Source organism: Sarcophilus harrisii, chromosome 1, assembly GCF_902635505.1.
Source record: "Sarcophilus harrisii chromosome 1, mSarHar1.11, whole genome shotgun sequence".
Classification (NCBI taxonomy): Eukaryota; Metazoa; Chordata; class Mammalia; order Dasyuromorphia; family Dasyuridae; genus Sarcophilus; species Sarcophilus harrisii.
Window position 1 is genome coordinate 660,196,240 of NC_045426.1, and position 25,870 is coordinate 660,222,109.

Consider the following 25,870-nt stretch of genomic DNA (forward strand, 5'->3'; position numbering starts at 1 on the left):
CTCACATCTAATAGTTTTTATTTTCTCAGTATAATAGGGGGTGAGGTCCTCCATTGAGGATTCTATAGAAGGCCTGAAGAGAGATGCGACAATTTGCAATAGGATGCTAGGAGAGTACAGTAGAATTAATTAGCGACAAATAAAAGAATTGCTAGACAGCAAAAAAATCCAGTTGAGATGAGAGAGCTGCAATGGACCTAGACATCATAGTTGCTCCTCCCACAACATTCAGCAACATACCTGTAGAAGTAAACAATGCATGTTGTTAGGGATGCCATGGTATGCATAGCATGACAATGGGAGATGAAGGAGACAGAGGATTCACTCACAGAGGACAGTGTAAAGTCACACAGGCTAACTATAGATTCAAGATCATGAAGGGAAGAAGGAGAGTACAGAATGGGGATGACAGGGGAGTCAGAAAGATCATGAAGAGAAGAAGGAGAGTACAGAATAGAGATGACAGGGGAGTCAGAAAAGAATGAATGAAGGTTGAGATCAGGATAAAGAATAGATTTAAGAGGATCAAGACAGAGATAGGAAGGATAGGAGGTTGTGGTTGGGGGAAACAATTTCAGAGTTCTGAAGCAGGGAGGAAGAAAACTTAAAGGAAATGGTCATAGTGATCCTTGCTTGTGGCTGGGATGGAGTCATTCATTAAACATTTATTAACTATGTGTCAGACACCATGCTAGATAGAGCAAAAATATAGAAATATAGATATAGAAATAATATAAGTATAGATATAGAAAGAAAAGGTATAAGACAGATCTTGCCCTCAAGGAACTTAGGACTCACAATCTAATGGGCAAAGACTGCACATAGAAAAAAAAAATTTTTTTTAAGCTAAAAGAGGATGGTTGGGAAAAGAAGCTAGGTTGGGGTCATAATGAAGGATTATAGAGAGAGTGGAAAATAATGAAGTGAATCTCCTAGACTTATTCTTTTAATGGTGGAGGAACAGAGAGGAGTTCTCTGATGTCCATTCTAGAGCTTCTCCACATTTCAGAGAAATACATTTCAGAATTGAGGTCATCTTGCAGGATGGTCAGTTATGGGAGATTAGGAATTTCAGGATAGCAGGCAGGTGGAAAATAATGAAGTGAATGCCCTGGACATCTTCTTTAAATGGGGGCAGAGCTTTCTTAGGTTCACTTTTCACTCTCTCCAGTGAGAGAGATGGCATGAAAGTGCAGATCATAGGAAATGAAGAAGTTGATCAACTTGGAGGCTAGAGTGTTCAAAAGGACATCAATTTGTATATTAAAGTCCTAAAGAATCATGTCAAAGATTGACACAGAAAGAAAGAAATTGAGCCAAGTGATAAATCACTTGAAACCGAAGGGAGAACCACCTAAGAGTTAGTCAAATACTATAACTAAAAAAACAAAACAAAACAAACAAAAAAAAAAAACCTCACATTCTTCTTGTGAGGAAGATAGGCATTAATAAGCATTTCCCCAACTCCACATGGATAAGAGAACCCCAGAGCAGTTAACCTGACCCCACCCAATAAATCAATGGCAGAATTGAGAATGGAAGGGACTTAGTAGACCTTGCATATTCTTGTGCAATAATCTAACCTTGGGATCATTCACTGCTGCTGTAGGAGGGTAAACATAGAACTCCTGATTTCTTTCTTTTTTTGGTTGTTTGTTTAAACATTATGGTTAGAAGAGAGAAAAGCAGTTTTTTAAGAAAATATTTTCAGCAAGGTTGGAAGTCTGGGCTTGTCCCAAAAGACCTCCCACCAAGAGAAATCTGAACTAGGATACAAAACTAGCATGACATTGCCTAGGCAGATTATAATCCAAAAAAAGATGGAATAGGAGGGGTTTTAAGCCAAAAAAAGTAGAGTGGGGAACTGGAGGGAGCAGGAGAAGATTGGCATAGGAGCCAAGCAAAAAGACTGGTACCAAGGGTATTAGGGAAGATTCAAGTTTTCAGACAAATCAAGAAGGTAAAAAAAAAAAAAAAAAAAAACAGAAAAGACAGAGCAAGGCAGGATGTATGGACAATGACATTGAGTCAAAGCTGACAGAAAGTTTGGATTACTCTGAAGAATCCAAAGCCTTATTCCCAGTTTGTATTTGGAGTTGAAAGGGATCTAAAAGACCATCTAGGCCAGCTCCCTCACTTTATGGGGGGGGGGGGGGGGGGGGGGGGGGGGGGGTAATTGGAGTTAAGTGACTTGTCTAGAGTTACATAGCTAGTAAATGTTAAAGAGTCTAGGGCCACATTTGAATTCAAGTTTTCCTGAATTCAGGGCTATCCATTCTGCCATCTAGCTGCCCCTCTCTCATTTTTCATATGAAGCTTCTGAGACCCTGAGACTTTCCCCCCTGAACGAGAGGAACTTGTTTGAGTTCACAATAAGTAACTGAATCAAGATTTGAACTCAGACCTTCTGACTCAAAATACATCACTGTGTTTCCACTCTATCAATTTGTAGAGATTAAAAAAAAAAATCAGTGGCACAGTAGAACAACAAGAAAGGCAGAAGATATAAAATGAATGGATCCCAACTCTAATAAATCACAAAGAAAGGTAACCTGAGTGAAATAATAACCACCTTGTCATAAGTTCAAGGCAGAACTAGTAAGCAAAAATCAAATCATCTAAAATGTTATAGAAAAAGAGAGAACGTCAGGGCTGGTTTGAACATTAATGATCATCTAGTCACATCTTATTCTCCTCTATCACCTCCTTCAGTTCAGAAAGAGGAAAGAGACCCTGAGAGACTCTGAGACCGAGAGAAAGGAATAAATTTCTGCCCAGCATTCCAAGAGTTTTGCTGTTTACACAAGCCCATGCTATCACACAGTAGCATTTAGCCTAGAAGTTGTTACTTGCCCTTCTTTCTCAGAGGTCCATAATATCAGGGAGGTGATGTCATGACATGCAAGTGTATTGGATTTAAGCTAGGGAGGGTTGTGCAGAGTCATCTACTTCACTTTCCCCTCCAGAGCCATCTGGATATATGACCAGATATAGACCAAGATGACTGGAGATGGCCTTGGATGAAATGGGATACCATGGCCTTTTTAAACTAAAGTCTTTAACAGATCTCACTTTGACTGAGGCACCACCCATTCAATGATTATGGCTAGGTAGCAATTGAGGCAAATAATCTCCTGTTTTACCTAGGCTTAAAAAAAAATCTAAATAAAAAAATAAATGAATCTGGGAGGGGAAGACCCTCAGGACTTTTGACCAAAGCAAATGACCAAACGGGCCTAGGATTTGTTGGTGACCAATGAGAATCAAATTGTATTTTTTTGTTTTAAGACCTGGTCCTTAAAAAAGAAATCCAGCCAATAAACCCCAAGATATCTTGGGAAGGCAGCTAGATGGCTCAGTGGTCAGTGCTGAGCTTAGAGTCAGGAAAACCTGAGTTCAAATCCAATCTTAGACTTATTAGCTGTGTGACCTGGGCAAGTCATTTAATCTCCATTTGCCTTAATCCACTGGAGAAGAAAATGGCAAACCACTTCAGTACCTTTGCCAAGAAAACTCCATGGACAACAAAGCATGGTATGCTCTCCTGAGTCCTGAAGAATTGGACAAGACTCAAACAGCTGAACACAATGTAGAGGCCGCCAAGTGGCGCCATGGTACACTGAATGCTGGGCCTGGAGTCAGGAAGATTCATCTTCATGAGTTCAAATCTGGCCTCATATACTTACTAGCTATGAGGCCCTGGACAAGTCACTTAACCTTGTTTGCCTCAGTTTCCTCATCTGTAAAATGAACTAGAGAAAGAAATGGCAAACCACTCCAGTATCTCTGCCAGGAAAATCCCAAATGTGGTCACAAAGAGTCAGACATGACTGAAAACAACTGAACAGCAATAAATAATGGGCTACCTTGAGAGGCAATGAACTAAATGTTATTGAAGATCTTCAGACAGAGGTTAGAAAATAACTTGTCAAGAATATTATAAGATACAATCATCTTTTTATTGTACTACATTATGGAAATGCTTATTTTATTCCATACATTAAAAATAAAATTGGGGGGAAAGGGCAGGTAGATGATACAGTAGATAGAGCACTGCTCCTTAAGTCAGGAATACCCGAGTTCAAATCAGGCCTCAGACACTTAATACTTACTAGCTGTGTGATGTTGAGCAAGTCATTTAGCCCCAATTGCCTCAAAAATTTTTAATAATAATTTATTTTAAAAAATATTATAGGAAGAATTTCTGCGATGAGTATCCATTGGATTGATCTGCTTGAGGGTCACAGGGATGAATGAACAACAGTGGTGGGATCATAATTTAGTACTATAAGGATCCTTAGGAGTCATCTAATTTAATCCCTAATTTCATTGATAAGTAAAATAAGATCCAGAAATTTATCCACAATCCTTCAGGGACTTAGTAGCAAAACCAAGATTCAAAACCAGGTCCTCTGATTCCAAATCTACTACTCTTCTTGCCACGAACTCCTTAAATTCCACTGAGATAAATATAGATTCATTGACAGGAATTGAGCTTTTATTAATCAACAACTAACTACAATGGACTAGATGCTGGCATGACAGTGACCCTGCTTTTCTCCATTTCCTCATATAAAAAATGAGCTGGAGAAGGAAATAGCAAATCTCTCTAGCCTCTTTGCCAAGAAAACTCCAAAAACGGTCAAGAAAGGTCAAACTCAACTGAAAACGACTAAACAATAAAACCCTCAAACCCCAACTGAAAATGAACTCCCCAGGTTCTAAGATTCTGTAAATCAATTGTTAAAAAACAAAACAAAACAAAATCCTATACAAACACACACACACACACACACACACACACACAAAATCACTGTGTCAGGAGTACCAAAAATTGAAATAATCCCTACCCCCAAGGAGTTTACCTTCTAGCAGAGAAGAGAAATGTATACAAAAATACATGTGGCATAAATATAAAATAGGGTGAAAATTTTGGAACACAGGGTTTTGCAAGGGTGAATGTTGAAAATTATCTATATGTATTTTGAAAAATAAAAAGTTATTATAATAATTACATATAATAATATAAATTATAATACTATATTATTATATTCTAACATATACATTATTACTGAATATAATAATATAGTGTAAGTGATAATAAACAAATATAAAGTAAATAAATATGAATATATATGCCAAATAGTTCAATACAGAGATATTTGAGAGATTTGGGAAAGATATTAGCAGTTAGGGATATCAGTGAAGGCTTCCCATAGGAGGTGGTAAATGAACTCTATCACTTTGTTATTGGAGATACCATTTGGTTCTTCTCTCACCCCTTAATCACCAAGTACTATTATTTTAAGTTTTCTATTTAGTTTTGGGAAATTCTGCTTACTTCTTTCTTCCATCTTACTTAACTTTATTATATCTTCTAGAGACATTTTAATCCAATCATGCTTTTTGTGGCTGCTGGTTTTCAATAACAATGGATCCACTACCAGATCCTAACATCAAACTCAAACCTTTTCATCAGTCATAGCAATATGAGAGAGTCCTGGAAGGTATGGTTGTAAGGGGGAAAACACAGAGGGAAATGGAGACACCCCAATCAGGGGCCTAAAATCCATTTCAAACTCTTTTAACAACTCATTACACCCATTCTGAAAGGGCAATAACTAAAGTCACAGGTAGGTAGATTTCACTAGTAAGTAGATTTGGATTAATATGAAGAACTTCCTAACAGTTAGTTGTCCCAAAGTGAAATGAGCTGCCTTAAAAGACAGTGAATTCCTCAGCACTAGAGATGTTCAAACAGAGACTAGATGACCATTTGTTGGGATTTATTGGGCAGAGAAAAACCTGGACTAGGTAATTGGTCTTTGAAATCCCTTCAATTTCTAGGCCTCTACTACTCTGTGGATTATCTAGAACAGGGGTCTTAATCTTTTGATGTCATAACCCTCTTGCAGTTTAGCAAATCATAAAGATTTCTTCAAAGAATATTTGTTGCCTAAATTCATAATGGAAAAAAAAATGTTAAATTTCATTTACAGGTTCATGAAAATAAAGCTTTCTCTTTGTTTCCTGTCCAAATTCAATTGTGAATCTTGTTACAAACCTCTAGTTTGGAAAGAGATTCTCCCTTTTACCATCCAGCCAGTAGGAGAGTCTTAGGCCTGTCTCCTGCCTGGGATCATGCCAGACTCACTTCTCCAGTTCCTTGGGATAGATGGGTAACTAATGAGCTTTGTTCCCATCTCTGTATTCATGTGTCAACACTCCTGAGTCTGTCAGATGGTTAAAAATGGAAACAAGTTGTTTGCCTTTTTTTTTCCTTTAAGAAAACCTAACTATCCAAATAAGGAGAGGGTAGCCGGCTGAAGCTTCAGTCTGGGAACTGGAGCCAATTTGTTCCTTAGAAAGGCTAGGAGGAAAGTAGTTACTCGGCCCTGGGGACTTGGGCAGCCTCCAGGCTTCCCAGGAAGGGGCCTGGGAGGTTAAAAACCCCCTCCTGCTGCTGCCAGCTTGCACTTGGTCTCCTGGTCTCCAGAAGCTAGTCAGTCGGACTTCTCTCCTTTGCTATTTTGCACTCAGAGGCAACCAGTCCATCCTACCACCATGGAAGCCATTAAGAAAAAGATGCAGATGCTGAAGCTGGACAAGGAGAATGCCATTGACCGAGCTGAGCAAGCAGAAGCAGACAAGAAGGCAGCAGAGGACAAGTGTAAGCAGGTGAGCCTTGGGGCTGGGTAGCCCAGAGAGCACAATATGCAGGCCCAGGAGAACAGAGCTATAACCTGTCCCTACTGTTGACTTGCTATATGATTTGGGCAAAAACACTTGCCAGCTTTTGTCCCCAGTAAGGCAAAGGGTTCTGGGACTTCTTGTCTCTGTCCTAGATCCCTTGGGCAGCTGGTCTGGCAAAGCCTCCCCAGAATCATATTTGCAAATACATAAAATCAAATACAAAGGATTATAAAGAAATCCAAACTTATCAAAATTAAAAATAAAAAATAAGATCGTGGGCCATGGGGTTAAAAACCACTGGGGAGTCCCTAAATACCTAATATTCTATTCTATTGTTTTCATCTATTCTCTTCTCTTGATGAGGAATCCAGTTAACATTACCCAGATCCATCCCTCTTCCCTTCTTCCACTCCCCAAGATAAAGATTCCTTGTGCCTTTCTGCTGTTGTCAAGGAGAATTAGCTCAAGTTAAGCTGTCTGCTGTAGCAAGGGAAGGCTCATATTCTTGTTACAATGTGTCTGGTAGATGGCATGTATGTGTATTTGCAGAATCAGGTCCAAGTATGAATGTTACAAACTGTAACTTTGTAGTGAAATACAATGGCTTTATGTCTGGAAGCTAGAGGTGCATTCATAACTTCCTATTAATTTTTATATGGAGGTATATGTGTGTATGTTAATCTCTTAATTTTTTCATCAGAATGCAAGCATAGCTGTGGTTTTGTGTACAGAGTATATATTTTCTTGTATATACCTATGGCTCTGTGGATGGAAATTTGGGGAGGAAGTAAATTAAAGGAGTATATGTGTAACATAATCATTTCATCTTGTTCTCTCACCTCCTATACAACAATATTGTGACTTTGTATATAGGATGTATGTGTGTGAGTATGTGGTTATATACCTATAATTTTCATAAGATGACATATGGTGGGGAAATTGAGTGCTCTATGTAAATGCGGGAATATGTGTAGCCAGGTTTGTGTGGGGAGGGGATGTGTTCCCACCTGAGTGTGAAAATATGATTGGGTATACAGGAGTATATATAAGAGTATAAATTTCCGATGGTATATATGTGTCCGTGTGTGAGACTGTATACTTGTGGCTTTGTATATAAAGGTATACATCCCTGTGACGGTATATATATGTATACCCATAACCTTAAATATTAGGAATGTGTTCAGCATTTGTGTTTGTGCGGGACAGAGAGTGGGAATTGATTGAATATATATATGAGGCTGATCTAGGAGTATACATATGGATATATATGAGACTGTTGATAGTTGTGATTTTGTGTATAAGATTGTATGTATGTATGTATGATTTCAACCTACCTCGTCATATTTCTATGCAATAAAACAATGACTTTTAGAATAAACTGTGTGGACATAACTGTGAGTATGTGTATGTCCTTGTGATTTTATCTATGTGGTGAGAGTGAGATTGAATGTATACTTGTTACTATATATGGCAGTTTTGTGTGACTATGTGTCACATAGTCACACAAAACTGCCATATATACATATATATGTGTGTATATATATATGTATATATATATATATGAGTTTTGTGTGTAAGGATGTACATGTGTATGATTAATATGTGTATATCTGTAATCTTGTATACTGAAAATGTGCCTTGGATGTATGTGTGTGTGTGTATATATATATATATATATATATATGCAACTACATAGGAAAGAGGGATTGACCATACTTATAACTCTATGGGAGTGTATGTGGATACATATCTCTATGTGTGAGTGTTTATAAGGCTATGATTTTATATATACTGTAAATTTGGGTATAGTGCTATATATATAGCTCTGTATATGTTTATATTGTATATGGAATTAGTGTAAGTGAGCTGTGTGTGTGCCTGTGACCTTGTACACTGGAAGTGTGTGTATATGTATGTGTATGTGTGTGTGCACATTCATACTCTAAACTTTTTGTAAGAAAGTTGTACATAAGTATATATCCAGAAATGTGTATGAATATATGTTGGAAATTAGATTTTGTATGGGCAGCTAAGTGGCTTAGATAGAGCACCGGACCTGACGTCAGGATGACTTGAGTTCTCAGATACTTAACGCTGCCTAGCTGTGTGACCCTCGGCAAGTCACTTAATCCCAATTATCAAAGAAAAGAAAAGAAAAGAAAGAAAGAAAAAGAAAGAAAGAAAGAAAGAAAGAAAGAAAGAAAGAAAGAAAGAAAGAAAGAAAGAAAGAAAGAAAGAAAGAGAAAGAAAGAAATTAGATTGTATACCTGTGACTTTGTGTTAAGTTGTATATGTGTGTGTGTACCCTAATCACCTCTCATTCAATAGCCTTCTGATTGGTCTCCCTATCTCAATTTCTTCTGCATTCTAATCCATTCTCCATTCAGCATCCAGAATGATTTTCCCAGAGTGAAAGTCTGACCATGTCATATTCACCGGTTCCCTATAACCTCCAGGATCAAATATAAAATCTTCAGTCTGACATTTAACGTTCTTCACAACCCAACTTTTTTATATTATTCTCATTCTTATATTCTACTCCTATATTCTATAGTCCAACCATAGTGACCTGCTTTCTGTTCCTCGTACACAATATTCCATCCCCTGCCTTGGTGTCTTGGTGTCCCCATGCCTAATATGCCTTTCTGGTTCACTTCTGTATTTTAGCTTCTCTTGACTCTGGCAAGAGTCAGTTCAACTCCCACCCTCTACACACACACACACATACACACACACACACACACACACACACACACACACACAACTGGTATTTTCCCTCAGAGATTACCTTCCATCTACTTTCTCAAAAGAGTAATAAATCTTGTACATACCTAGTCAGATATAGATATATGTTATCTCCCTCATTAGAATGTAAGCTTGAAACAAAAAATTTTTCCCCTTTCTTTGTATCTTCAGGGCTTAACGCAGGTTCTGATACATGGTAAGCACTTAATAAATTTTTTCCGATTATGTGAGCAATAGAGTCACTTGTCTGTGACTGGATATTTGGAGTACATGAATGTATTTATGTGTGTGCAAATATATACATATATATGTGTGTGTGTGTGTATGTATATGTACACACACTCATGCATGTACATATATACTTGTGACCTTGTATAGAGAAGTGTGGAGAATATTAGCACCAACAAAGATGGCACAGGATGTTGAAGCTGGGAGGACCCTTACAACTCAGAAAGTCAGATCTGGGAGAGCCCTTAGAAGTCAATGTCAGACCTAAGAGGGCCCTTAGAACCCAGAATGTCAGAGATGAGAGGGCCCTTCAAACCAAAATGCCAGAGTTAGGAGGATCCTTAAAACTGAGAATGTCAGAGCTGGGAGGACCCTGAGAACCCAGAATATTAGAGATAGGAAGGCCCTTAAAACACAGAATGTCAGAGCTAAGAGGAACCTTAGAACCCAGGATGTCAGAGCTGGGAGGGCCCTTAGAATCTAGAATATCAGAACTGAGAAGACACTTAAAAAACTCAGAATGTCAGAACTTGGAGGGTCTTTAGAACTCAGGATGTCAGAATTTGAAAGGGCTTTCAATACAATTCAATCAACAAGTTACCCATTAAGCACCTACTGTGTGAAAGGGCTTCCATGAAGGTCCTCATAATGATCTGGAAGTCACTTGAGGTTCACCAAGACTCTTTTGCAACAAAACACAAATGCTAGCAGGTTCTATCATGCTACTAGTCTAATTAAATTTAGTTAAAATGAGTGGGACTGAGCAGCCCTGTATTGACTGCAAAGTGACAAGTGTTTCAGCTGTAGCAACTCCCCAACATCAGTCTCTAAGTCAGAGAGAGGCTACAGTCTTCATTGGTGGAAGGAATATTCCTGACCAAAGTGGGGAGGGGGGGAGGGGACAGGGGGAGGGAAATGAAGAGTCATCGAGATCCGTATACTCTCAGCAGGAAGCTCCTTGGCTTCAAGTAATTGACAGTAATAATAAAAAGTAAATTTTTTTTTTTTTTTTTTTTTTTTTTTTTAGAGCTTCTAAGGCTTAAGTGAGGCAATGTGGGACAGTGGCTAGAGCAGGACCACCTGGCTTCAAATTCTACCTCTGATGCATTCTGGCTACAGGACTTGGGGTCACTTGCCCCCTCAGTCTCCTAAGCTGCAGAGAAAATGTCAACATGTGTTAGCAGGGAAGATTTCCTCACCCACGAGTTTCCTAATACCGATGAAATCACAGGCTCAGCCCCTCACCTTTGAACGTTCACAAAATAAACACCTGGATTACTTAAAGCTCTCTAGATGGCGCAATGTATAAAGAATAGCATTTTGCCTATATCACGGCGAGGCCTCTAGGTGGCACAATTGATAGAAAATTAGACATGGAATCTGAACCACCTAAATTTGAATTCTGCTTCTGACACTGAGGAACTAACTATGTGATCCTGGACAAGTCACTTAACACTGTCTCAGTTTCCTTATCTATAAAATCGAGATGATAGTAATTATATTATATATCATATCAGAGTATGTTATATGTTATATCATACTACAAGCGATTATGTGTGTTATGTTATACTATGCTGTGCTATGTCATGTCACATAACATCATATAATGTCATTTTATATCAAATTATATCATATTAACTTGTATGATATTGTGGTGTGATGTAATGCGCTATGACATGACATGATATGATATGATCTCATGCTATATGACATAATGATACTATATAACAATGTATTGTTATTATTTGCCAAATCACTCCACTCCACCTCCCTGATATCATGGTCCTCTTCCAGAACGAAGGACAAACAACAGCAACAATATTGTTACTAAACTATCTCTGATTCCCACAACAATTCAGAGGTAGATACTATTTATTTCCCCATTTTCCAGATGAGGTAACAAGCCTGAAATGAGTAAAGTGACTTGGCCAGGGAGTGTCTGAAGTAAGATGTAAATCCTCCTGATAGCCAGGTCCAGCTCTCGCTCCACCACTCTGCCACTCAGAGGCCTAATAGGAAGGATACTAATTACCCAAAATAAGTACCACAAAGTAGGGAGGAACAAGAGCCGGGGAGAGGAGCAGAAGAAGTGCTTTAAGAGAAGGAAGAGAGCCCTTTTGGCTGAGGACTTGGAGGAGACAGTGAAGGCAGACTTTGATCAGTGGCATCTGAGCTGAGCCTTGAAGAGAAGGGTTTAGTCTCTGGCATTCTAGCCCAGGGTGACAGGCCAAGGGAATGCACTGAGGTGTGAGGAAGCAACATGAGATCAGGCCAACAGCTCGCTGTCCAGTTTGTGTTGGGAACATAGAGTTCGGGAAAGAGAAAAGTGAAAGATAAGCCTAGAAAGGTAGGTGGGGGCCAGATGGAGAGGGGCCCTCAATGCAGAGGAATCCATGTGTTATCTTCTGGTTAATGAGAAGCCACTGAAGATTTTTTGGTTTGGTTTTGTTGTTTGGAGAGGGTTAAGGGAGTGAAGGGGGAAGACAGTGTTGCACAGTTTGCTCAAATCTATGTCTTAATTATCTGATTTTGGCAGCTGTGAAAAAATAGGACTGGAAAGAAGAGAGACAAGAGATAGAGAAAAGGAGTGACAGAAAAAGACAAAAAGAGAAAGAGAGACAGAGACAAAGACAGACAGAGAGAGAAAGAGAGAGAGAGAAGGAGGAAGAGAGAGAGAGAGAGAGAGAGAGAGAGAGAGAGAGAGAGAGAGAGAGGAGACAAAGAGAGATAGAGATACACAAAGAGAGACAGAGAAAGAGAGGAGAGGAGACAAGAGATGGAGAGAGACAAACAGGCAGAAGAGAAGAGAAGAAGAAATGGAGACAGAAACAGAGACACAGAGAAGACGAGAGAAAGAAAGATTTGAAGCAGCTAAGAAGCCAACTAGTCCAAATCTTACAGGCAGCTCCAGATCACTTTACAATCCACTATCTCATCTGACCCATATAATAAACCTTTGAAGCTGATAGGTGAGAAATCCAGTGAGATAAAACATATAAAATATTTTCCAAATAGGGCATTATATGCACATCAACTATCATCATCATCATCAATATCCTCATTTTACATGAAAAAAACTGAAACCCATTCATTTAGCTTTTATACATAACTTGTTAATCAAAAGATTTTTTTTTTTTGATGTATTTACTACTTCCCAACAAAGAAACTCCCAAAGTACCATCTAGGACAAACACAGCTACACAAACTCTGCCCACATACAATGCATTTAGATGAAAATTTCTCAAGTTGCTCTGCCCTCAGAATTCATTCTCTTGCTGCCATCTGGTGATGAGGCTCTTAGAACTGAGCCATGTTGACCACTGGACAACAAGTACACAATTTCTCATACTTTCTCATACTTAAAATGGGCTCATACTTAAAGCTCTTTCACTTACTTCTGTGATTTTAGGCAAATCACTTAATCTCTATGAGCCTCAGTTTTCTCATCTTTAAAATGAGCTAACATCCCTTCCAAGCCTCTAAATCTCTGATCCTACAAAGCCTTTCCATCTTGGTGGGACTTCTTCTCAGATAGATTCACTGTTAAGAGCTCAAAGACACCTCACTTCCTACTGAATCACTACAGGATAAAAGTAGATTCTAGAATTGTAGCCTTAGATTTGGAAAAGACTTCAGAGGCCATTTAGTTTATTTTTTTTTAATTATTTTATAGATAAGAAAACTGAGGCATGAAGAGAAATGATTTTTTTTAAGCTCACACTGTTAAAATGGTAGATACTTAATACACATTGAATGAATGAATACCAGTTTTTCTCTAGGGCACCTACTTTTCTTCTCTGTGAAAGGGATATAATATCAACAAGAAAGAATAATAATAATAAACATTAGCACATATGACAAGCGATAGATTGAGGATTACAATCTGAACCCTTTGATTCCAAATGCAGGACTCTTTCCATTGGGTCATGCTGATTTCAATATGTCATTATTAATGTTCCAGATTCTTCCTTTGTTGGTTGATCAAGTAAATCCAATCTGATGTTGTGAAGATATTATCAATTGAATGTCAAGTTTCAGTTTATCTTTAAATATGCCTCATTTCTCACAGATAATTGTCTTGACTCTCATGCCAACCTGGGAGAATCAGAATAATATTTTTTGAAGCTTTTTTTTTTTTTTTTTTTTTCCTGAGGCAATTTTGGTTAAGTGACTTGCCCAGGGTCACACAGCTAGTAAGTGTTAAATGTCTGAGGTCAAATTTGAACTCAGGTCCTCCTGACTTCAGGGCTGGTGCTCTATCCACTGCACCACCTAAGCTGCCCCCAGAGTAATATTTTTTGAGTTATAATCAAGTCAGTTTCTTTAAGGACTCATATTTGTAGCTTTAGGCTCAACTAAAATGAAAGAGATAAGAAAAGAAAAAATATTATTTCTGTCTTCAGAGAGCTTACATTTATTAATAATGATGATCATGGAGATAATAATAATGATAACAGTTTACACATGAGACAAGTGCTTAATTTATCTGAGCCTCAGTTTCTTCATCTGAAAAGAGAGTCAGACTAGATGACTTAGGTCCATTCCAGTTCTATCTAGTTCCAGATCTTTCATTTTATGACATGATACATTCATCCCTTTCCTTTCTGTCTTCATGTCTATTCGTGTCCCTCTTTCTTTTTTTTTTCTTTTAATCATGTCCCTCTTTCAAACTCTAACTTAAGTATCACTACCTCTATGGAGTCTTCTACTATTACCCCTAACTCCTCCTTCCCTCCAAAAAAAAAAGTCACTCCAAATTACCCTTAGAGATAGAACTACCAATTCTAGATCTTGAGTACACACAACACGATTAGTGTGCTCATTTTTACCTTAGATTCAAATGCACTTGAAATCAGAAGGTCTGAGTTCAAATTCTGATGCTAAGATTTACTGGACATCACTGGACATTACTGGGATCTAAATGTAGGCCCTCTGACTTCCAGTCCAATGACTTCCCATCCATTGTACTTCCCAATACACTACAAGATTTAGAACTGGAAGGAATTTTTTTAAGTAACAGCTTTTTATTTTCAAAATATATGCAAAGATAGTTTTCAACATTCATCCTGGCAAAATGTTATGTTCCAAATTTTTCTCCTCCCCCTCCCCCCATCCTCTCCCTTAGTCAGCAAGCAATCCAATATGTGCAAGGAATTTTTGAGATCATCCTCATCCAACTTTCTCATTTGACAAATACAGAAACTGAGGACCAGGAAAGTTAAAGTGAGCTGCCTAAAATCAAATTCTGCACTAGGACGGTTATTTGGCCAGATGCTCTGCCTAACTAGGGATGGGTTAAATCACTCCCTGCCCAAAGTGCTGAATGTAGGAATAAGACCAAGGCATTCAGCTGAAACTGCTGGTCCAAAGCCGGGACCAAGGCCAGGCCACTTTATCAGCCAAACACAAACGTGATCCTGGAAATTCCTCAGAGCAAAGACCTCTCACAAAGGCAACATAAACAGACTTGAGGCAGAACACAACCAGACAGACCCCACAGACGCAGAACCTTAGATTCCATTAGTGCCAGTCGAGCTGGCTCCAGGAGGAGAGAATTAACCTGGCTGACAGCCATACAGAAACCCGCATGTTTCCATTCATTGATTCATTCATTCACTCGACAAACATTGAATGAAGGTAGAGGCAGGGGCATCCCAGAGCTCGGGGAAAGAACACTAGGACTTTAGTTTGAATGCTAACTCTCCCCCTACTGACTGGATCAAGCAAGTCCATTCTCCTTTCAGACCTCAGAAGTTGATCTCGAAAGGTCTAACTTTCTAAGCCAATTCTAACATTCTATATTCTAAGGCACATTTCAGTTCTAGAATTTTTTTTCAAGAGTTCTCCCAGGTCTGACAATATGAGTGAGGGAGAAAGAAGAGGGGACTTGAACTCTAGGTCTTTGGGAGGAATAGCATGGAAAGCAGAAAGGCCTTCTCCTAGGTGCTCTGGGGTGTTTTCTGCAAGGGAAAGGCCTTTTGCTAGCAAAAAAGGAGAGTTTTATCTGGGGAAGAATATGAGAGTGGGTGGGAAGAGACATCTATGCTGTGCTGTTGTTTCTTTTTTTTCCCCCTAAAGAAAGAAAAGGCCCATCTTCTTCATGTTTTCAAGGGGGAAGAAAGAAGGCTGATGTGGACAGAGTGGTCGCAAATGGGGAGAGGGGAGAGTAAGGGCAGTATAATGACTAGGAAGGAATGAGTTTCTACTATGTACATTTGGGGAGACACTGTCCAGCTTGTACTAGATTTGGTTATTTGTATTTCTAAGAGAGAGGAAAAAGATGACATTATACATGTTTGTGGGAAAACATAAGAGATTAGAAAAGAAAGGGTCTGAATTGTCATTATTAAGGAAGACAGTATGGAGGATACAGAAGAGCAGGATATAGGGCATTATGGGAAGTTAGTTGGAGAGACACTGGGCTGTGGGGGAGTAAGAGAAAGGGAGGGTCTCGATAAGGATATGTATGTGGATTTGACATAAGACACTGTGTCCTGAAAAGCTCAGGCTGGCTCAGACTATACATCTTCTAGGGATAAAGCCCCCTCTTAAAGGGGAAGGAACTCACTGTTTTGTGGTTGAATAAATACCACAAATTGGTTACTCTCCTATGTGTCTTCATCAGCAGACTATGCAGCTCCTTCATCCTTAAAAGGCCACTTCTTCCAGGAAGCTTTCCCTGGCCAACCCATTCCAATAACCCTCTCCTCGGGCTTTCTATAATGCTAACAGTCTCCATCAGTCTGGTTCCTAATTTAAATGGCATTTGCATTGTTTTCTTCATCTTTTCTGCATGCCTTAACTCTTCCATGAGACTCTGAGCTTCTTTGGGCAACAATTGTATCTCCTCCTCACATCTCCCCAATGGGGATAAATGCATGCCTGGACACCAAAGATGCACAAATTGCATTCCCTGATGATATGCTCTTTTCTCTTTGCCTGGGCTCCTCCTCTTTAGTGTAATTTCTTTTAAGTGTATTCCAGAGGTATATGAGAACAAATCAGGGAGACATATGTGGAATAAACCTATCCCTGGCTCTTAATGATTAAGGGCATTGGGTATAATGGGATGGGAGGAGGAAAGAGACAGTAGGAAGGACCCTTCCCACATTTCTGTAAAGGCCTTCTGTTCTCCCTAATCTGACCTTAGCTTTAGACTGTGTTGGTAATTATAGGATAGAGGCACAGTTGGTGAAACAAGCATGAGGGGTTGAGAGATAAGGGTGATGTTGAAGTCTAGATAGAAGAGACTGTAGGGGTCCGAAGGGTGGTAAAGGTAATGGGTTGGGAGGAGATTAGTTAAGGGCCGGGGAACGTATGGTGTAAGGGTAATGAGGGATGGGAGTGTGTTGTAGGGTGGAGGGGGGGACCAGGGGAGGTTTGGGGGGGTGAGTTCTGTGTGGAATTTAGGGAAGGGGTATGACAGAGGATGCAGGTGAGGACTGGGGGACGGATTTGCTGATCGACAGAAAGGAAAGATGCTCTAGTGAGTATACTCATTTTTGTTTTGCCCATGACCACAGGTGGAAGAAGAACTGGTGATCCTGCAGAAGAAGCTAAAGGGAACAGAGGATGAGCTGGACAAGTACTCTGAAGACCTTAAGGACGCTCAGGAGAAGCTAGAGCTGACCGACAAGAAGGCGACCGATGTATGTGCGCTACCAGGCGTCCCCCGTTCCCCGATCCCTCCCCCAGGCTCTTGCTGCGCAGGGTTGCCCCCTGGCGGATGAGGAACCGAAGCCACCTCGCTGTGGCCAGCTTTCGGCCCCACGGTGAGGGGCGGCGTGGTCACATCCCTCCAGTCCTGGGGGAGCCGGGCTGGACCAGCCAGGCTGGAGCAGGCCGGAGACCTCGGCGCCCCCAGCCTCGGCCCACCTCGCCCCGCCCCATCTCACTGCGGCCACCCCGCTTCCCTCCGCCCAAGGGCGGGCTCCGAGGCCGGGGGAGGAGCCCCGCTGCAATCTTTCTCCTAATAAGTCCCGAAAAGGGGCATTTTCCAAGCAGCTGCGGCCAGCGGTGCTTACGTCACTGACCCTCCCCCAGCTGTGCTGACGTCACCGCCCCCAGCCGCGGTGACCTCATCCATCCCCCCCACCGTAAAGCCGCCCGGCAGCAATAGGGGTGGGAAGGAGGCGGGGGCTCCGGGACCAGGGCGGCGGCTCCTTTCCCTAGTGCAGACCAGCGGCGCCAGTCCCGCCAGCCCCAACGCTCCCAGGCCGCCCTGCCCTGTGCCCCGAATCCCCTAGTCCCCATGGCCGGCCTCAACTCTCTGGAGGCGGTGAAAAGGAAAATCCAGGCGCTGCAGCAGCAGGCGGATGAGGCGGAGGACCGAGCCCAGAGCCTGCAGCGGGAGCTGGACGGCGAGCGAGAGCAGCGGGAGAAAGTGAGACCCCCCCAGCCCCAACCCCTGTTCCTACCCCCATCCCTCCATCCTTCTCCCTCTGCTCTTGTCTTTGCCCCAACCCCAGCCTAAGTCTCTCTCCGAGGCCCTCCGCCTCGCCTCTCCGCTCTGCCCGTCCTCCTTTCATTCCCCTTCTCTCCTCCATTCTTTCTCTGCTCCTCCCTCCCTTCCTGTTTCAGACCCTCCTTTCTCACTGCCTTTCTACTCATTCCGCTCTCCCTCCATCTCTGATCTCTGCTATCTCAGCTCTCCTCTCCTTCCATCCTTCTCTGCTCTCTTCTCTCTCCATCTCCCTATATTTTCTCTCCATTTCTCCTGCTTTTCTTCCCTTCATTCTCTCTGTCTTTCCTCCATCTCCCTTTGCGCTCTCTCCATTTCTCTCCTCTCCTCTCTTTCATTCTCTCTCTGCCCTCTCTCCAACTTCCTTTGCACTCTCCATTCCTCTGCTTTTCTCCCCTTCTTTTATCTTTCTACCTCCTCCATCTCCCTTTCTCTCCATCTCTCTGCTCTCCTCCCCTTCATTCTCTCCTTGCTTTCCATCTCTTTTCTGCTCTCCCTCCATGTCTCTTCTCTCGACTTTGCCTTTCTCCAGTCCCCCCCTTTCCTCCCACTAACTCTTTTCCCTCCCCCTTCCCATTTTCCTGCCCTGTACAGTCTATTCCCGTCCTCCCTCCCCCCCCTTCCTCCTCTCTCTTCCCCTCTCTGACTCTCCCTCCCTCTTCCTGTCTCCCTCTCTTTCCTTTCACTCCCCTTATCCCAATTGCCTCCCCCCACTTCTCCCCGCCCTTCCCGTTCCCGCTCTCTCCTCCCGCTCTGTCTCTCTCTGTCTCTCTCTCTCTCTCCCTCTCTCCTCTCCCGCTCCCTCTGAAGGCTGGAGGTGGTTCCTGCCGGGAGGTAGCCCGCCTGCCCTCCAGGACTGTGTATCTCAGGAGCCCCGTCTGCCGTCTGCCTGGCTCCTTCTCCAGCTCTGTTTCCGCCTCTCTTTGGCCTTCCTTCTGCCTCTGTCCAGGACCCACAGTTGGTCACCTCAAGATCCAACAGGAGTTTTAACCACTGATTTGTGAGGTCACTCATCCCAGTGACCCCCTGAGCACATTCCTCCCATTCACCTCCCTCCACTTAAATATACTGCATCCCTGAGCTGGGAAATGTGCAGAACTAATAATCCCAGGTTTGGGGAGGAGGGGAGAACTCTCACTAGAAATTAATCTAAAAGCTAATTGCCTTGAGTACAGGGAATCAAGGGCCAAGGTAGGAGGGGATGGACAAAGAGAAGTAGGGCTTGACCAAGTGAGGGAGAATAGGGCCAAGGGAAGAGGAAAGGGACAAAGAGACATAGGATTTGATCAGGTGAGGAGGGGGAAGGGCTTGGGGGTTGGGGAGTGGAGAGGGCCTAGGGGAGAGGAAAGGGACAAAGAGAAGTAGGCATTAAACAAGTGAGGTGGAATAGGGCTAAAGGGGGAGGGGAGAGATAAGGTTGATCAGGTGAGGTTGGAAAAGGCCTAGGGGAGAGGAAAGGGACAAAGAGAAGTAAGGCTTAAATAAGTGAGGGGGAATAGGGGCAAGGAGGGAGGGGAGGAACAAGGAGAAGTAGGGCTTAACCAGATGAGGGGGGAAAAGGGCCTAGGGAGGGGATAGACTAAGAGAAATAGGGTATCTTCTCTAGGACCACTGGATCCCAGGTAGTAGGGTATGGGGGGCAACAGACTGGACTGGGAAAAATTCCGGATTTGCAAGTCAAAAGATTTGTGTTGGAAGTCCCAGCTCTGACATTTTCTGATATCTGACTGTGGGCAATTCACTTCAATTTTTTGCACCTGTCTCTTTTGTAAATGTATATGCAAGGTTGTTATGGCAAACTTGAGAGAGATGAATTAATACAGCAATCTAAGGTGGAAAGTCACAGGGACCTAAGGGCCTTCTGATCTATCTCCCTTTGTCTCCCTGTCTGCCTGGAAAAACCCTTATCCAACTCTGGGCCCTCCTTCCTCCCCACTACCACTCCACCCCCAACACACACAGGAGGTGAGACACCACCTGGGAAAAATCCAGGTGCCACCACCGGATGCAGAGCAGTTGACTCAAAGGCTGTCATTCTTCCCTCTGACTCAGAACTAGCCTGGGTGTGTCCCAAAGCACTGATCTCCTCCCCACAGAGGGGACACCCGCCTAGTTTTACCTGATTGGTTTCAGATTCATATTGTGTAGAGGGGAGACACGAGTCCACCCAATGCATATGGCAAAACCTAACAGTCCCAAAGTATCTTTTCATTTCAGACATAACTGGACTAGGAACAGGGGGTAAACACTTAAGGCTTTGCACACATGCACTATAGCCAAGCTGGAAGGCAAGCAAGATCACCTGAAAGTCTTGGGATAATGAGGACACTGAGGTCTAAGGATATTAAATGACTTTCCCAATGTCACACAGAAAGTAGTCAGAAATCAGAGGCCATCCAATCTAACCCATTGGTTTTATGAATCGGGAAAATGAACTTTTTACAGATTAGGTTAAGTGACTTGTCCAGAGCTTCACATGCTAAGCAAATGGCTAAAACAAGTCTCCATTTCAGACCCTTGGACTCCACATCCAGGACTTTTTTCACTGTGTTCACCTAGATTACCTTTATTGCTGTCCCCTGGATAAGGGTGATGCTTATCTTCTTAGCCCCTGTTTCTAGTGTTTCCCCCTTGATCTCTCTTGGGGGCTTTTTTCCTGACCCACCAGTCTTTTTTCCTCCATTCCCTTTTGTTCTTCCCTGCTACCTTCTATCTGCAACCATATTCCACCCTGTAGGAGCAGTTGCCAGAAGTTCCCTACTCTCTCAAGGAAGAATCACTATAGATTTCTGACACACACCTCCCAGGTTTTGGCAGGACATTAAGTTAGGAGTGAAGACCTGGATTCTATCCCTGGCTGTGCCACGAATAGGCTATGTCACTTCTTGCAAAGGTTGCAATTTTCCTTTTTTCAGTTCCTTCTCTATAAACAGACAGAGTATCTTGGACTAGATGATCTCTGAAGTCCTTTCCAATATTAATATTCCCAGCCAAATGTATATGCAATGCTCTTTCCACAAATTGGACAAGGATCTGGGTCTGGATTCTGATTATCAGGCTCTGAATTTATTTCTGTTCTTTTTCTAACCATGTGGTCTTGGGAAAATAATTTAGTCACCATAGACCTAAATATCTTCCTTTACAAAATAAGATATTTGTAGAAATGGACCTTTCCCACACTAAATCTGTGATTGTAGAATTCTAATCATGCTTTTATCTTTGACTTTATGTCTCTTTGATACATAAGGATTCTTTTAGTCTTGATATTCTGATTCTTACTTCACGATTCTTTTTCAAGGGAAACCCCCCTCCCCCAATTCCATCTGGGAAGTAGAGGTCCTCCTAACCTTATTTTCAAATTAGGTCTTTGAAAACCATGGTATTTGGGGAATTCCATTCAACTATCATTTATTCAGGACAGTGTCCAAGACAGCACAAGAGGGTTACAAAGATGAAAAGGGAATTGTCTATGTTCTCTGGAGCTAATTATCTAACAAGGTACTTGATACTGACACAAATAACTTTCATACGAATTAAAAAATGGCTAAACCCATAAGAATTTAGTGCAGTGCCTAGCCCAGAAAAGGCACTTTAGAAATGCTTGTAGATTAATTGATAGGAGAGAATCCAAAATGCAACCTGGGGGATTCAAGAAGGAAGGGAATCCTTTCTAGCAAAGGTAATCAAAGAAGACTTCATGAAGGGCGAATGTGTATACTGGGCCTTGAAGGTACAGAAAATTTTCAGAAAGGATAAAATAAGCCAGACAATTTATTCCAGACATGAGGGAGGGACCACATGTGTGACTGAACTTAGTGGAGAAGAGTAATGTGAGCTGAGACTGGAAAGGCAGGTGGGAGTCAGCATACAGATGCCACTGGAGCTTAGCTGCCAGGGAAGGTGTTAATTGAATTATTAACTCTTAGCAAGCTCAAAGAAAATAAAAGGAGAGAATTTTTGAGTGCCTTTTCTAGATTGGTGAGGTAGCAGAAACACCAGGCTGGGAGGGAGGAAGCTTAGCATTGAGATCCAGGGTCAGTTTTTTTTTTCACCTCAGCTTCATCATTTCCACAAATTCTTCAATGGCTTTGCCATCTCATTGATGTAAGTACTAGACTGAAATCCAGAAGAAGCAGCAAAATGTGATAGCAAGAATACTAAACTTTGAGTTTTAGAACCTGAGTTCAAACTCCTGAATATGTTGAAATTTTCTAGCCCTGAGTATCTTTTTGTGCAAAATGGGAGAGAGGCGTTGGGTGAGATTACCTCTAAAGCTATGTTCCCTCCAATGACTTTTCATCCTATGTCACTCTTTGTCTCTTAAATCCTTCAATCTAAGCCCTCTCAGCTGTAAAACAGATAAAAATACAAAATTTAAAAAAAGAGAGAGAGAATTATTGTTAGGCAACTCAGTATTCCTATTTTGGTCTTAATTAAAGCATCAACTATTAGGCACCCCTCTTTATGCTGCCCTGGGGACATTTAGAAACATGTTTTCAGTCTGAAAACAGTAGCAGAGTTGGACTTTTCCCACCACATTCAACCATCTTAAATCTCCTGAGTCCTGTTTCCTCTGTGATCTCATAGCAAGTCATTCCTTCAGCTGTAGAAGGATGACTTTTGCCGAAAATGGCCTTATGCTTAAAAGCCAAGAGACAGGGATGGAAGGAAGGATATTTTTGGAAAGTTGATGACTTTTGAAAACTTCATGCAAAAGCAGCCCACAGTGGGGAGGAGATAAAACTTGGAGGTTTCTGGGAAAATATAGCTGAACCCCAAGCAGGGGGAAAAAAATCCATTCTGGCATCAACTAGAAAAGTGGAGAGTCAAACATTCTGCAGACACTGCATCCAGACAGCTGGTTTCATTTAGATTTTTGTGTGATTAGCCGACATCTTCCTGTTACTTTACCACTTGGATTTAGTGAGCCTCTTTTACCATATAAGGAAAATCCTCTGTAGAATGTGGAAGGCTTTGATTGCAGGAAGAGGTGGAGTCCAAGAAATTACTAGCAGTGAGTGACTAAAAGTGATTGGGGGGGAATTTTTCTTAAGTCTACATCTCTGAGAGACCATTGCTGGCTTGTTGAAAAGAGTTCAATTGAAGAATTTTCTTTACTAGTAAGAATTTGCTTTTTAAGTCTTGATTAATTCTAAGAAAGAAAGGGAGAGAGCTCTACCTCAACTACCCCCTAAGAAGACAAGAATTTGATGCTCCATAATTTAATAGAGCAGAAGCAGTTCCTTAAAACAGATGTTTAGTCATTTTAGTGAAATCTTTCTTCAGATCAGTGATTGGTAGAAATTGAAAATCAGAAAAAACTATCAAAATACCATCTTTCTCTGCTAATTCTGAGTTGTGTCTGGCAACAGTTATCCCCTGCCTTGTTTATTTCTCAGGGATTCAGTTTTCCCTCTATTGAGCAGCCAAACCCCATGGTTAAAAAATGCTTCTTGATAGCCACAGCAAACACACAAACACACACAATCTTTTCCCTCAATAGTCTATTCCTATACTTCCAGATTTTGCTTTTTGAAATAGTTTCTTTCCCTGGATTTCCATGCCCCGCCCTAACTTGGAGCTACATTGTAATACCTATCTTTTCTTCTATTCAAGGCACAGTTACAGTGGCTAAAGGGCTAGACTCCAAGTTGGGAAAGTCTAGATTTAAACCCCATTTAAGACATTTATTACCTGGTTGTCTCTGGAGAATTCACTTAACTTTTCTCAGCCTCAACTTCCTCATTTGCAAAATAGAATTATCAGTAACACTTATTGTTGTTGTGAGAATCAAATAAGATAAAGCATATAAGGCCATTAATTCATTACCAGTAAATGGACAATTAGGGTAATCCCCATTGGCCTCAATCCATCCCTAAAACCCTGGGCCCAGAAAATACAGTAGTTGGGGGACCAGAATTCTAGGACTGGCTTTGTTGCTAAGTGATGATCTCCATTAGTTGCTGGGACCAAAAAAAAATTTTAACTTCCAGGAGCCAACCTTCTTCTGTTGAACACTGCCACATTTAGCTTGGTCGGTCCAGTTTTTCAGTGCAACCTATGTTGGAAGCCCATTACCTTGGTAGTCCCTAATTAGAGAAGTTTAAGTCTGATGGCATTGTCTTCAGGAGCTCAGAGTCATTTTAGTGCAATGAGGAAGATTTAAAAGAAGACTTTTGTGAAAGAACTGAGGCTAAATATATATAGTTGACTAATTAAAGTCCATACTAACAAGACACATGGTTCTAAGTTAGCTACTTTTGGATTCTGTGCCTCAGTTTCTCTGTTGTTAAAACAGGGAGGCTAATACTTGCCCTAACTGACCAGAAGTTCAGATTTCTATCTCTAATATTCTCTATTCTAAGGTATCTTCCATACCTGAGAATTTCATAATCCTTTTCAGGTCAAACACCCTCTGTGCTAAGATCTTGGGCAAATAGTGTGTAGTAGACAGATCACTAGCCTGAATCAGCAGTCTGGAGTTCATGGCCTGGCCCTCCCACTTAGTATCTATGTAATTTGGAGAATGTCACTTTCTCTTTTCAAACCTTAGTTTCCTCTTCTATAAAATTGGGGGAAGTGTGGGAGAGACCATGATACTTGCACTGTAACATTCCTTACATCTTTGGTAGCTGTGTGACTCAGTTTCCTCATCTGTAAAATGAGCTGAAGTAGGAAATGGCAAACCATTCCAGGATCTCTGCCGAGAAAACCCCAATGGGGTCACAGAGTCAGACACAACTGAACAATATCACAGCATCGTTTTAGTGGCTAAATGAGATGCTAGAGAGAAGACACTCTTTAAAAGCCTACACAATTTTAAAACATCTTGACATAGAGGTGGCTCTGGCTCCTTCAAGCCAATGCCAGTTAAGGACAAACTCTGCTGGTTCTTGCCAAGTTTCAAGAACAGACCCAGCAACAATTTGTACTTCACTGGCTTATAACCAGAAGGCTAGCCACAAAGCAAGCCAAAAAGTCTAGAATAGGCTTCCATGGAGCCAGTGTCCACATTAGCTTCTATTAGCCTCCTCCTTTCCTTTCCCCTTTCTCCTCCTACTTCTCATAGGGTGGGAAAAGTTTCTATTTCAAACTAAATATGTATAATATTCCCTCTTTGAGCTAAATCCAATGAGATTAAAGTTCCGAGCAATGTTCATCCTCGTCATCCACACTAATAAACAGAAGAACAATCCTATTGAGATCTAGATCATAGATCTAAAGCTAGGAGATACCCAGAGGTCCTGAATTTTTTAAGTGAGAAAACTGAGATATAAGGAGGGGACCTAGAAATAGTGACATAACCAGGATTTGAATCTAGATCTGACTCCCAATCCCATCATCTTTCCTGCCTTCTATACCATTCTAACACAGACTTAAAGTTGGAAAGGAAAGGCCATTTGGGCCAACTCCCTCATTTTACTAATGGAAAAACAAGCCCAGGAAGAGAAAGGGATTTATTTGTCCATCATCACATAGGTGGAAAACCTCAGAGGTGAGAATTGAACCCGAAGGTTTTCTGACCCCCAAACCATCTTCTTTTCCCTTGTACTATTCTGCTCTTATACCTTTGCTGCTCCTAATCCAAGGGGAAGGGAAAAGTAAAGGGTGCTTATATTTTATCATTTCTGGTCACATTGTGGCCTTTCTTAACTCCTACCCCTAGGATATTAATTAATGTTCTTCTCTCCCCTTCCCTACCAGAATTACTCTGAGTAATGAAGGCAAGACCTGTTTTGTTCT

The 25,870-nt window shown here is 41.4% G+C and overlaps 1 protein-coding gene across 4 annotated transcripts in view; it reads left to right on the plus strand.

Moving 5' to 3' along the window:
• The first annotated feature begins 6,471 nt into the window (after window positions 1–6,471).
• TPM4 (tropomyosin 4) overlaps window positions 6,472–25,870 on the plus strand; it is a 38,349-nt gene continuing 18,950 nt past the window's right edge. The window contains exons 1-2 of one of the 4 annotated variants that reach the window (XM_031947949.1): window positions 6,472–6,678; window positions 17,190–17,315. In XM_031947949.1, the coding sequence (XP_031803809.1) occupies window positions 6,565–6,678; window positions 17,190–17,315 (240 nt within the window). In that variant the 5' untranslated portion in view covers window positions 6,472–6,564. Of the gene's footprint in view, window positions 6,679–17,189; window positions 17,316–17,364; window positions 18,050–25,870 lie in introns of those variants that run through there. The other 3 variants (XM_003760993.4, XM_031947951.1, XM_031947950.1) reach the window with 3 other exon arrangements.